At 35.7% G+C, this 14,730-nt stretch overlaps 2 protein-coding genes across 4 annotated transcripts in view; both read right to left on the bottom strand.

Annotated features, from left to right (window-relative positions):
- CTNNA3 (catenin alpha 3) overlaps positions 1-14,730 on the bottom strand; it is a 1,821,555-nt gene that overhangs the window by 613,155 nt on the left and 1,193,670 nt on the right. The window lies entirely within an intron of this gene.
- On the bottom strand, positions 14,173-14,578 carry LOC123389115 (ribosomal biogenesis factor-like). The gene has a single exon (XM_045069888.1). It carries the CDS (start codon positions 14,530-14,532, stop codon positions 14,230-14,232), a length of 303 nt encoding a protein of 100 aa, XP_044925823.1. The 5' UTR covers positions 14,533-14,578; the 3' UTR covers positions 14,173-14,229.

Raw genomic sequence — 14,730 nt, 5'->3', positions numbered from 1 at the left:
ATTAAGTGTATGTCTAAAGCCATATCCATCTATCCAGATGCAAAACTACTGATTATCATTATTTTAAAACAAAATAAAACAAAATAAAAACAAAGCAAAACAGTGAATAAGCAAAATGTATAGAAATGAGGAAAACGAATCAGAAAGCGAGTCATATTTGATTCAGTGCATCCAGTTTCATGTATTAAAATTGCTACTATAGGGGCGCCTGGGTGTCTCAGTCAGCTAGGCATTTGCCTTTGGCTCAGGTCATGATCCCAGGGTCCTGAGATCAAGCCCTGCATTGGGTTCCCTGCTCAGTTGTAAGCCTGCTTCTCCCTTTTCCACTTCCCCTGCTTGTGTTTCCTCTCTGTCAAATAAATAAATAAAATCTTTAACAAAAAATTGCTACAGCATTTATTTTTTTAACAGGGTCATGTAACATATGGAGATAATGCTAAAATTAGGTATAGGTTTTCCTTCTAACAAGGGAGAAAAAAACAGTATTAAGGAATAGTAATTATAAAAGCCATAAAAATATATCATTAATTGATGGATCTGATTAACATAGAAAGGTAGAAAAATGGTTTATATATGTACAGATATGAAAAGGGATGACATTGGTAATATATTTGAAGCACTTAAGTTGTGTTATGTAAACTAGAAACACAAGACTTAGTTCTGCATGCACAGTACAATTTAATACAGCTCATAACTGAATGGGAGTGATTTTAAATGAGAATTATTTTTCTATTTTTTCTTTAAAAAATATTTTATTTGTTTATTCATCAGAGAGAGAGTGCACAAGCAGGGGGAAGGGTAGGTAGAGGGAGAAGCAGGGTCCCCGCTGAGCAAGGATCCTGATGCAGGACCCTGGGATCATGACTTGAACCAAAAGCAGACCCTTAACTTATGGAGCTACCCAGGCATTCCTCTCTTTTCTTAGTAAGAAAATCAAAACAAGAGTTTTGCCCCATTTTGCTGACAGTGGTTTCCACAATATGACTGCTGCTCAGATAGGAGAGAACAGAACTTCATCTATATCATTTTAAGTACTTAAGTTGTCTCCTAGAGATGTTTATAATCACCCTTGCAAAAGACAGCAGTCTCAGCAGGTTGGAAAATTACCAATTGGTCAAGAAATGTTTATCAAAACCCAGTTATTTGTTCAGAACAGTACTGAGTGGGATATAAAACATAACCCCCCCCCCAACTGGGGACTTTCTATAGAAAGAGGGATGTTGGAGAATAATATCAAAGCATTTAGATAGAAGAATAATTGTTTTAATTATTAAATATGGTCTATCAGGGCAATCACATATCAGAAGGAGGAGAGATCATTTTGGATTAGAGCAGCCTGAAGGCAAATGAAAGATAATAAAATCCCAGAATCTTTAAAGATGAAAAATACTTTCCTTGATTATGTTCAATGATAACTTGTTTATTTCTTGAGGGTGCCCACCCCACTGTTGAACTGTTCTGGCTCTAGCAAAGTTTCTCTTTACACTGAACTGAAATATACCCCTCTCTAATTTCCATCCATTTGCCTATCTTCAGCTTTCAGCTGCTCCAGTCCTTCCATGTGGCAGGATTTCAATGCAAGTAATAATATTACCACTCAATATTCTGTCCTTATCCTGTCAACTATGATAAAGATACCATCCTGGTATTTGTCATTTGATGCTGTATAATTTGTCAAAATCCTCTTAATATAATATCCAAAAAATGACACAATACTCCAAATAAGTACTGGCTAGTGAGAATACACAGGGAAAATTCTTGTCCTTCATCTGGATATTATATTTCTACAATGCAAAATAATAGTATGTTAGTTTTATTTGTACCTTTATCACCATATCAGCTCTCATTGAGCTTTAGGGAGTTTTATTTGACCTCTCCTATTAACTGCAGTCAAGTAAATTCTGCAAGAACTTATAAATATGAAGGATCTATTTAATTTGAATATAGATTTTATAATCATTGCTGTTAAATATGTCTTGTTGATTTCTGACTCATTCTTCTAGCTTGGTAAGATATGGTGACTCATGACTCGATCATTCATAACATGAGCCTTTTCTCCCAGATTTATGTTAACCATAGATTTAATAAATCAGATTTCTGGGGTTTTCAAGGAACCCATACAATCAAACCCCTTCACAGAGCTTCTGTGAGAATACAAATAATATAATGTAAGGAAAATTTTTATTATAGCATTTAGAAAATAGATGTTCAATAAATGTTAGATCTTTTCCTTTCTTTAAAATAATTATTTCAAAAGGCAATAAATAGGTACAGAACTTCCTTCAGGATAAAATTGATGTAACTAAAGCCCTTTGTGTTAACCTGCTGCAATTTTCCCTAATTACACTAACATTCAGTCTCCATTTTTCTGTCTGGGACACAGACAAAGACCTTGTCAAATACATATTGATAAAATATACCATTGAGTTAGAATGTGTGGGATAGAGTGAATATGGACCATCAAGAGGGATGGAATGAAATAGTTGCAAGTTAGGTCTCCACAGGGTTATGAACAAAAGCCTAGTCATAGGAACAGAAAATGTCGATTCAAAAGATGAAGAGATGGATACATATTGTGAGGGAGGTAAGTACCTGGTAATTAAGGATGGGTTTAAAACATGAAAGGGAAACTGGAATTGATATAGCAGCCATTGGATAACCTTATGCCTGAGTTAGGAAGAGAGATGAGGGAAAAACCAGAGTCTTGACAAGGTAATTATTAGATACATAAAAGAAGACTGTCAAGGGGAGAAGCTATGACAATAACGGAGGCCAGAAGTAATGAACATCTAGATTAAAGTAATGGCAATGATAATAGAATGGACATCAGGACTTATAAATTCACTGCTTAGAGGAGATAAAGATAAATTTAAATTTTTAAAAAATTAATTAATTTATTTATTTGACAGAGATCACAAGTAAACAGAGAGGCAGGCAGAGAGAGAGGAGGAAGCAGGCTCCCCACAAAGCAGAGAGCCCGATGCGGGGCTCGATCCCAGGACCCTGGGATCATGACCTGAGCCGAAGGCAGAGGCTTTAACCCACTGAGCCACCCAGGTGCCCCGATAAAGATAAATTTAAAGAGAATTTTGAAGTACACTTATAAAGTATGTAAGGGAAAGGGGAGAACATTTGAGAATTATGACAGAAGCAAACAAATTTAGTTCTGTTAACTCTCAAAATACGGTCCCCAAACCAATGGCATCAGCACCAACTGAGAAGTTGTTTAAAAAAAAAAAAAAAATTCACAGGGTACCTGGAGGTTCAGTTGGTTGGGCTTCCAACCCTTTGGTTTCCACTCAGATTGTGATCTTATGGGTCATGGGATTGAACCCCACATTGGAATCCAAGCTCAAGATTCTCTCTCTGACCCTCCTCCCATGCGCTCTCTCTCTTTCACTTTCTCTAAAATAAAAAATAAATCTTTAAAAAAAAAAAATTCATAGGCTCTACCCTAGACCTACTGAATTTATCAGTAGTGATAATAAACCAGTAAAGGCTGGGAGGGGATGGACCCTGATTTGTAGGATGGGGGGGAGGGTTCTGATTTCTCTGTAATATATACTCCCACCATGGCTAATTTCAAGCTACTGGTACATGCAGCTGGTAAGAGATACACATAATAACTCTCCAGACCCTGCCGTAGGTCCCAGGTCCATCTGTAACATGCATCAAATCATCTGAAAGACATGTCACTACACAGATGGGCCACAGTTACCAGGGTTTCTAACCTAGTAGGTCTAAGGTGGAACCTAAATATTTTTATTTCTAGTAAGTTTCCACATGGTACTGACACTGATGGTCCGAGGACCACACTATGAGAATCACAGTTTTAGGTTCCTTGAGCCACCTTATTCAGAAATTTAATTAACATACAGAAACTCTAATTACTAAAGTCTTATTTAATCAAATTTTGTCTATTACATATGGCCAAAATCCAAAGAATGGGTTTTGGTATTCATCTTCCCACTTGAATCTCAAGCAGCAACTGTGGAAGGTTAAACACTTACTTCTTGAAACACCAATTCTCTAGTTTTCCACTCTCCCACAGTATACTGGTTTTCCTCTTGCTCCTCTGGAGATTTTTTCTCAGTTGCTTTTCATGGGTTTCTCCTTGTCTGCCATTAGCTGAATGGAGCCATTAGCCATTAGCTGGAGTGTCCCATGATTCTTTCTAGCTTTCCTCATCTGAGGGTTGAATACTCCTTCTACGATACATCATCCCATCCACTGATTTTAAACATGATTTATGTTGACAGTTCCCAATTCTCCTGTCTAAACCTCCTCTCTGAACTTCACATTGGATATTTCTTCTCCACCTGATAGTTATACTTTTCTTATACTTAATATTGCTTAAATAGAACTCACCCTGCTATGACATCTCAGCAAATCTTTCCCAGTTCAGTAAAGGCACCACAGCTCACTTTGATATTTAAACCTTAGCTCCCCAAATCTATCCCTTGATTGTGTTCTTTTCTCACCTCCAGCATCCAGTAAACCCTACGACCATGATTTCCAAAACATTTTTAATGTTTTAAGTTTTGCTATCCCTACAATCACCACCATAGGTTGAGTCGTTATTATTCTTTCTTAGATAACTGTAACAACCTCCTAATTCGTGACTTCTTCCACTCTTGCTTCCCTGTAATCCATGTGCCCTACATCAGCCACTAATCTAATAAAATTCCTACACCAGTACTGCATTACTTCCATAGCTTGGCCCTACATGGTCTAGTCCCTGACCTCTCCTCCCCCAACCCTACACCTCTTCACTCAAAACAGGTAGAGTTCATTCACATCTGAAGGCTTTTGTACTTGTTTCTTCCTCCTGGAAAGCTCTTCCTCCAGGATTTTACATAACTCCATCTTGCTATAAAACTATCAAATGTCACCTCTGCAAAAGGTATTTTTTTTGTCCCTAATCCCTTCCTATCTCATAACTTCTCTGATTTTCCTCAAAGTGCAGCATGCAGCATTGGGGGTTAGAAAACCAGACTTCTCAGTCTTGAATCTTAACGTCCCAGCTTCTCTCCCTGAGGTGGCAAGTTACATGAACTGTGGGGATTTATTTATTTAGTTATTTACTTATGGATTTCAGTTTCCTGATCTTTAAAAATGTATAAATAGTACCTGTCATTTAGGTTTATCAGTATAAATAGTATCTGTCATTTAGGTTTATCATGAGGATTAAATGAGCTAATATATAAAAAGTATTTAGAAGCAGTCTAACATATGTAAGAGTTACATAAGTAACCATAAATAATTAACCATAAGTTAACATAAGTTAAAATATAAAAAATATTTAAAAATAAGTTAAAATACAAAACAAGATATACAAATATCTCCTTTATGTATTTGTTTTCACATCGATTATCCCCAGCTCTCATATAAATGAAAGCTCCAAAAGGACAGGCACTTTGAGTATTATGTTCGCTACAGTATCCTCAATGCCTATCAAAGAAGCTGGTACTCAAGAAACATTTGTGAACTGAATGAATCTTCTGTTTGGTAGTGTAACTCTCCCCCAAAACCAGTACCCAGGGACCTACATACAATGAAGTTAAAACCCCTGCCTCCTGATGAGATCTTTCTGGTAACTATTTATTTATGGAAACTCTTATTTAGAAAGCCTACCAACAACTACAACATGTGATCTCACCTCAGTCATACTTTTGTTCATAATGGCTTTCAAGTATTTGTCTCTGCATTTCATGATTTATTTAAAAAAAAATCTTACAAAAATGAAAATCATAATAATTATGTTTTGGCATTTGACAGTGTACTGAGCACAGAGAAATAAGGGTTTCACTAGGAAGAGGGCTGTCATCTCTTTATTAACTTATCAGCAAAGCTTGGCTAATAGGCACTTTCCTCCCAGGTCATAGATGTATTTGCTTAAGAGCATAACCATGAATTCTTCCTGGAATGCTGACAGGCAGTTTTGTACTCACAATCTGTGATAAGTCCCTTAGATTTTTGACTCATTTCCCCTGGGAGGTCTTGCATTACAATCTGCTTTTCAAATTGAGGGCCCCTACTCTCAGATTGGTATCAAAGCTCTCTAGAGACCAAAGCCTCTTTTCTTAAAATGGTTCACCTCACTATTATATTATCCATAAAAATATCTTTCTATACAATACTGCTTGCAAGGAGCACCTGAGTGTCTCAGTTGGTTAAGAGTCTAACCCTTGATTTCAGTTTAGGTCAGATCTCAGGGTGGTGAGATTAAACCCCTGGTAGGATTCACACTCAGCAGGGTATCTGCTTGAGGTTCTCTCTGGCTCCTTCTATCCCACCTCTCTTTATCCCACCAAAAAATAAATAAATCTAAAAAATATATATATTGCTTGGCAAATGAAATGATATTTTTGGCAGACAATGAGAGTTGTTGAGCAGGGAAAGTTTAAAAGAATTCTAAATAGAAATAAAATATTCTACTAAGAACTAGCTACAGGTGGTTTCATTTCCTTCTTTTTTTTTTTTTTTCCTAGTGAGAAGGGGTAACCTCACAGTATTATAAAATAAGTGTGAAGGCCTTAAAGCACCATTTTCCAATTTGCCACAGTTTCTTCCAGATTTATGCCTATTAAAGTAACTTCTCTGGCTTCCTCTTTCTATCAGCATAATTTAAATATCTTCATCATAACCACCAAAAATATTCAACAGCATTTATAGGTGAGGGAAAATAGGTCTACAATTTTTGCCTATGTACCTAGGAATGGAGCTAAAGACTTTGGGAAATATTATTCAATCACTCATTTGCCAGAGTAAAAAAAAATAATAATTTGAAATGACCCTACATAACAGGCATGCATATAAAATCAGTATGGATACAGAAATAAGTAATGATAAAAAAATGGAAAAAAAAAAAAAGAAGCAAATTTTACAAACACCAAAGCTAAGATAATTATCAATATTAAATCTTAAATTTACTCCAAATTCAATTGTAGTAGATAACTAAAGATAAGTACATGAAATTATGTAAGTTTATTACCTGGTAAAAGATCCAGTATTCTGAAGAGTATGTTTTGTTTTGTTTTGTTTTGTTTTATGACAATAAATTCCTTTAAAATAAGTATATTGCTGTGGATCCTATGCAAGGTATTTTTAATATATGAGTATTTTTTAAGAAAATAAGGATATGTGGATTCTATACATCATTAATTAAGGGCTGTTACATTAAATTATTATCAAAATATTACTTGATAGTTGGGGCACCTGGGTGGCTCAGTGGGTTAAAGCCTCTGCCTTCAGCTCAGGTCATGAGCCCAGGGTCCTGGGATCGAGCCCCGCATGGGGCTCTCTGCTCAGAAGGGAGCCTGCTTCCTCCTCTCTCTTTCTCTGCCTCTGCCTACTTGTGATCTCTGTCTGTGAAATAAATAATAAAATCTTTTAAAAAAAATTACTTGATAGAGTTACTTAATATTCTCTCTTCTCTCTTTGCTTTCTGAGTTCCTTTTTTTCATTTTGTTGCTCTCACACCTAATCATACTTCCACCAGTGTCTTTCTTTATTGAATTCTTTGAACATGAGGATTCATCCTTCCTCTTGAGAACTTAAGAAAAAAAATTATCAGAATTCATCATATAATGGAGTGATGTTGCCTGTATAGATTGGAACAGATTAGAATAATGAAATCGGTCTACCATGTAAAAGATTAGGTAGCAATTTCTATCTTTTGTTTTCTTCCTCCATTTTTGAAAAGACAAGACTAAGAATTCTTATGTCTGTTACAAGATGTAAAAGAATCCTACATACCAGAAAATATCTTTGTTGCTTTTGTATCTATAGGATTATGAATGTTTTGAAGCTATTTCATTTCTTTGCTTTCTTGTAATACTTTCAAAAATTTTGACTCAGAGATTCTAGTCTCCATGTTGTTTTTCTTAATCAATTATTGCTTATTTATTAGTGTGTAGATGCCTTTTCCTAAATAAACACATTTGACATGTAAAAAGAAAAGAAAATATGTAGCTTAAAAGAATTCAATATTTTTTAGACAAATTGTTCTTTCTAGCATCATTTACATATGGGTTTCAAGGAACACAAGAGTGCTATAATATCCTAAATATATGGTTTTGTATCCATCTACTTATCCATAGAAAGAATCCTTTTATTTTTAGGCAAAAATTTGACTATTAAATATTTGAAAATATTATAAAAATATTATACTAAGAAGAAATAATTAACATATAGATCCACCATTTTTTGTTCATCCTGTGAAGTAGACAATAATGTCAACTGAGTGATTCTAGAGGGCAAGAATTATATTCCAATGTTTTCTCCTAGTTTTCTGTATGATTTATAAAACCCACTCAACCTCTCTGGGATCAAACCTTGCTAAATGTTTTGTTTAAAACAAATGCAAATTCTGTTTTAATAACAAAGTGATACATAAATATCAAATAATACTGCTATTTTTTGTGAAGGAGCCAAGGCCCAGAATTCTGAAATAGTTAAGTCCCAGGGACGTGAGGGTCAAAATGCATCAGAGAATGAATGTCAGAAAGAAAGGCTCCTGGGAAATTTTCTTTATCACCTTTTTTATAGCAAGGAGAAATACAGAGAAAAACAAACAAACAAAAAAGCCTGTGTCCTTCAGAGGATTATACAAATATGAATAAATAAAGCTGTGACTATTGAAATAATTCCTCCAAAATCAAGAAAAATATTAGTATCCAAATCCTAAAAAAATTATTTTTTGGTTTCTTAACCTTGGGCAACTCATTTAACATCTCTGAATTTCCTCTTATATATAAAAATAGTCTAGATGCACCTGGGTGGCTCAGTTGGTTAAACATCTGACTCTTGACCTCAACTTGGGTCTTTATCTCAGGGTTGTGAGTTCAAACCTGGAGGAAAGAAAAGAAGAAAAAAAAGAAAAGGAAAGGAAAGGAAAAAGAAAAAAGAAAGAGAGAAGAAGGAAGGAAGGAAGGAATCTAATAATTCTTGCGTCACAAGACTGTTGCAAGAATTAAATATAACCCCAGTAAAGCACAGGCCATATCACAGATGCAGGAGAGATAGCCATTTCTTCCTCAACGGACTTTGTTACCAAGTACATACATGTACCCTGCACAGAAGGTGTGACATGCAGATGTTCAGAAGTAGATTCAGAACTTGAATGCTGCTTTCAAAGAACAGGGATGGGGGGGAGGAGTATGTTATTTTGTGAGGTACTTAAGTTATATGTTTTCTTACACTAGGAAAACAGTATAATTTTGTTGTGCCATGAGTAAAATGATGCTATTTCCAAAAGAGTAGGGCAAACCGGAGATTAGGTTTATTTTTAAAACTATAAACTATGCAATGTCATATTGATATATCGCTACTTACTAGAAGCAACATTTGACTCTCATAAATTCTCCAGCCTGGCTCATTCTATCTCATGGAGCAATGATCTTACAGCTTCTGGATCTCAACATAGTCCTGTTTCACTCCCTGGATCTGATTTCTTCAGCACACTGCCTTTTATACTGAGCATATGTGATAATGGTATGTCTGCTGAAGTTTTTTCTTTTCTTTTTTTTTTTTTTTAAGATTTTATTTATTTATTTGTCAGAGAGAGAGTGAGTGAGAGCGAGCACAGGCAGACAGAGTGGAAGGAAGAGTCAGAGGGAGAAGCAGGCTCCCTGCGGAGCAAGGAGCCCGATGTGGGACTCGATCCCAGGACGCTGGGATCATGACCTGAGCCGAAGGCAGCTGCTTAACCAACTGAGCCACCCAGGCGTCCCTCTGCTGAAGTTTTTTCTAATTCTCCTTATCCCATTCTCCTCAGGTAACCCAAAATGACACAGTATTTTATTTTATTGAACAGTCAGCAAAGGCAGCTTCAGAACAAAAAACTATAAAATTAAAAAACAATACTTGCTGGTCTACATATATATTTTTTATTCACACTTATTCTTAAATCTCTTCCAATGCTCTTTTAAAATTGATTTCCCCAGGCCATTGTCCTACCAAGTCTATATTCCAAGAGACTGGGCATCCACTGCCAGTCCCAAGTTTCTAGTTCAGTGTGGATATGGAAATGGAACATTTTCCCCTTGAAGAGAATGCAGAAAACCCTTCTGAAACTAAGCTGGAATATAGGGGTGTGCAGAAATATCATTCACAGCACATACTATGAAAGCTCACAGCTTTTAGTTATAGAACTATAATTTGGAGTCTCAGTCATAGCATGAGAATGGGATAAACGATGCTTAGATTTATATAAGGTGCTTTAGTCAGTGAAGTTGTTATGATAGGTTATAGAAGTTTTCAGGATATCTGGCTATAGGCAATTCTCATTTAACCCTCAAGGCAAGTTCTTGAGAGGAACAGGCATAGATATTCTCCATTTGGTTAAATATCTTGGCACTGATAGATATTTCATTTTAGACTCACATTTAAAAGTAGTGTGACCACCCAGTATTTTCAGCACTAATATTACCTACTGAATTGCATAGTGATATCCAAAGTTCTAAATTTATATTTTTAAATCTATGTATTTAAGATTTGTGTGTTAATCACCTGCAAATTCAGAACATTTTATTACTTATCAAAAATCTGTGATAGCTCTTGTTAATATTTAGCTCCTTGAGCTTGACCTAACTGAATAAAAAATATTCTTTAGACAAAACTGTTAAATTGCTTAAAAACGTAGTATACAGCATAGATTCTGGAGATGAAAAGAATTATTGAAAAATAACTGGTAGTAAAGGTATTGGTAGATTCTGTGATAAAAATCTGTGTAGTGGGAGTCTCTAGTGTTTTTCTTTTCTATAATTAAACTTACTTTTAATTCACTGGAGAAATAAAATCTTTCCTTTTCCATGATGCCCCCAAAACCTCTTTTGTTAAGATCACAATGATTTCCCAATTTCTAACTGCACCTGAAACCTGCCAATTAATCCCACTGGACATCTCAGGAGCACAGTATTGCTGTCCACCATGTTGGTATTTTCTTCTTGAAAGACTTTCACTAAGCTACACATTTCCTGCCTTTCTTCCTACTTTGATGATTTTTCTTTCTCAGGTTCATCCTCTTCTCTCCTAGATGTATTTTCTTAAGGTTCTACTTTTGACCCTTTAATTTTCTCTTGCTCTTTAGCAATCTAGCTTTACATGAAACCGTTCCACCTGTCATCTCTATATGCATGGCCATTACATTTGGCTAATATATCTCAACTTCTTGAATGTGTTTGTTATAATCTTAACTTTATGTTGAGACTAACTTAAATATATTTATTTTTTAAGATTTTATTTATTTATTCATGAGAGACAGAGAGAGAGAAAAAGAGAGAGAGAAAGGCAGAGGCATTGGGGGAAGCAGGCTCCCTGCTGAGCAAGGAGCCCAATGTGGGACTCGATCCTAGGACCCTAGGATCATGACCTGAGCCAAAGGCCGACACTTAACCATCTGAGCCACCCAGGCACCTGAGACTAACTTAAATATATTTAAAGCATTACCTAAATATTTTGGTAGTGCTTTAAATATATTAATTCAGTCCTAATGTGACTCCTCTTTCTTTGTATTTCCAATTTCTCCTAAAAACAAAAAACAAAAACAACAACAACAAAACAAACAAACAACAACAACAAAAACAACAACAACTATGATCTTCCCAGGTGCCAGGCTAAATAAACCCTCAAATTTATCCTCTTTTGCCTTCATCATTACCATAATCTCATGTTGTTTTCAATTCCTGGTCAATTTATATAGTCTACTCACAACTTGTCCTATCTTGCAAATTTTTATTCTTGTGCCCTTTATTCAAATTCTGACTTTTTACATAGTACTCTATAATTTTTTCACTGGTCCTGCCTATCGCATTTTCCATTCAGTTGACACAGTTTCCAGATTATTTCCCAGGAAGCACAGCTGTGATAATGTCACTCTTCTACTCAAAACCTATAATGACTTGTTATCCTCTACTAAATTCCAAATCTAAATTCCTTTACTTGGCAGTAAGGGCTAAGGCCTATATTTCAATTGTGTATAGAACATCTTCCTTTTCCACAGCTCATGGTTTCCCACTTGTTCTCACATGGGGCAGTATCCCCTAGGAGGAACTTGGAAATGCATGGAGGCATTTTCTGTTATCACAGAGACTGAGCTGGGAGGTGGTGGTTATGTATTTAGTGCCCTAGATTCTGAATTTTCTGGCAGGCAGATCCCCACCGTTGTGTCTCACACAACAAAGAATTATTCCACCCAAAATGTCAAGAGCTTTCCTGTTAAGAAACAATGTAGCTTACACAGATTTAGTTACTCATTTTTAAAATTTTTGTTATATGCTTTTCCATCTCCTTTACCTAGAATGCCCTTTTAATATTTTCCCAAATGTCTAAATCTTGCTTATCCTTTAAATCCTATAGAATATGTCACCTTTATGAGACCCCTCCCTGAATCCCCTAACTGACATGAGTCTTTAACTCCCACAGCATTTCAAAACATTCCTCTCTAATATCATTTCCCTTTTTACCTGGGTGATGCATTGTCCCTTCTCATTGGAAACAATGTAAACAAAGCTCCATCTTTGTTTTCCTCCATGACTAGAACATTGTCTGGGCTGGCACAGGTAATTTATGCTCATATGCTTACTATCACAGCACATACCATAAGTGTAAATGAGGACTCCAGCATAGTCTTTGTGATTTAATTCAGAAATTCTTGCCTCAACCTGCATACTAAATTACACTTAGCTCTGTCTACTTATTTCAAATCATTATCTAATTTGTGACCAACCTCACCTCCCCACTTGAATTTAATGTCTATGACTTGTCTTCCACAACTTTGTCCCTTCTTCTAGAGCACAACACCTCAAATTTTCTTAGATACAGCCCCTTCTCAATGAACTCAGAACTTATTCCTCATGCTTGCTCCACTGGGTATCCCATGAATCCCTGATTCCCACCCCGGCTCACCATAGATTCATGGGTTTTCCAAGTAGGTCGTCAGCGAGTATTTATTGAATGAAGGTATTCTTGGAGTGAGTGGAAGGGAGTGGCTGATTGCATAATTGGGACAGGAGGCAAAACAATGATAGTACAATAACACAGAGCTTAATTTACAGCTTGGAAAGTAACTATGTTCATAGCTGCATTCAATCACAGTCTCCCCAAATAAATACCATGGCATCACCAGGAAGAGACTGATCCTAGGCTTCCAATCTGAAATCACCCTAGAGAATTTGAGAATCAACTATTCAATCATAATCAGCTTCTTCAAAAAAAAAAAAAATGATTACTTAATTTTAGCCTTTATAGTCTTATATGACTCCTGGTTTCCAAAATATTAAGAGTTTTTCATTGTTGTTGTTGTTGTTTTGTTTTCTTTGCCATTCTCTTAAGAAAAAAGAAATAAATTAGGCATAATTGTAAAAAGCCTGTCACAACACTCATAGGTATACTCTGGGATTCTTAAAGAATATGATTATTTCAAATTGACTATTTGAATCCTATATTGTTTAGTTGCAAACAAAACACCCATCATCATTATCATCTATAGAAAATGAAAGAAAACATATCTGCTTCCCCAGAGCATGATTCTGAGAAAATTAAGTGCTTTCAATTCATAGATATGACAGCTTCTTGATCACAAAAACAAACAGAATCCCATACAAATTACAATATGTTTTTCATTTGGAAAGAGATAGCCTGATACCCTTACTGAAATGTGTACTGAATACAGTAACACATCATAACTTAATCAGAACAAGCTGCTATGATAACAAAACAATCCTGTCTATGCAAGGGGAGATAATGCCAGTAACTTCACATGATTTGTAGTTCAAAGAGTTAGTGTCATATGGGTAACTTTTATGACTTTGGTTTGAAACTGGGAGTTTCTATACCTCCCAGAGAACAGGAATGGATGAGGAATAGTGCTGGCTTTCAGCATCCACCCCCCTGTGGCTACAACACAAAGTAAGTTCACGTGGATAGAAATATTCACTTCATAAATATGTACGGAGTACCTGTGATGTGTCAGGCACTATTTTTAGGCTACATCAGTGGACCCCAAATTCCCACCTTCACGGAGGTTATATTTTTCCATGTTTAAATATGAATACAGGTGATGTCCACTGCATACCCTTCCCAAGGTACTTTGCTCTTTCTATACTTCACAAACTTCTATGTCTGGGGCAAACTTGACTTTTGTCTCTACATTTTTTTTTTAAATAAAACTGTATAAAACATTTAATTTATTGGTCTTTTTGGGGTATTTGATGTATCTCCAGTGTATTACAACTGAGCCATTAATCTTGTCGCTTCATCAACATTAAGTGGTTCGTTTTCATGACACTGCTGAGGAATCAGCTGTTTCTGCAAAGGTTCAAGGGAAAGGCCTTTTGAGAAATGTGCAAGTTCCTTTTGTATATCTACAAAAGCTTTATTCACTCTGGTAACTTTTTCATTATTCACAATGTTTATCTTCTTAAGGTTAGTGGTAACTGGTTTTGCTTTGTTTTTAGACTTAAAGTTTTTTTGGCTGGCTATATGAAATACATTCCTGGACTTCTGCCCTCTTAGTTTGTTCTTAGCCATTGTCTTCAATATCCTCGTGCGACAACTCACGCTCCGGGTGACGCCATCTACCTTGTCTCTACTTTTTAACACACTCAATATACAACCCTTTTAGAAAGTAATTATTGATTTACAATAGGTAACTTGTAAAAACATATCCCCAGCACATCACTGAAAATAAACGAGATGCCTTTACAAGCTGTTTTAGCTCTGTCAAGT

The sequence above is a fragment of the Mustela putorius genome, unplaced genomic scaffold (assembly GCF_011764305.1).
Source record: "Mustela putorius furo isolate JIRA1106 unplaced genomic scaffold, ASM1176430v1.1 tig00003949_pilon_pilon_pilon, whole genome shotgun sequence".
NCBI lineage: Eukaryota > Metazoa > Chordata > Mammalia > Carnivora > Mustelidae > Mustela > Mustela putorius.
This window is presented reverse-complemented; position numbering and strand designations above follow the sequence as displayed.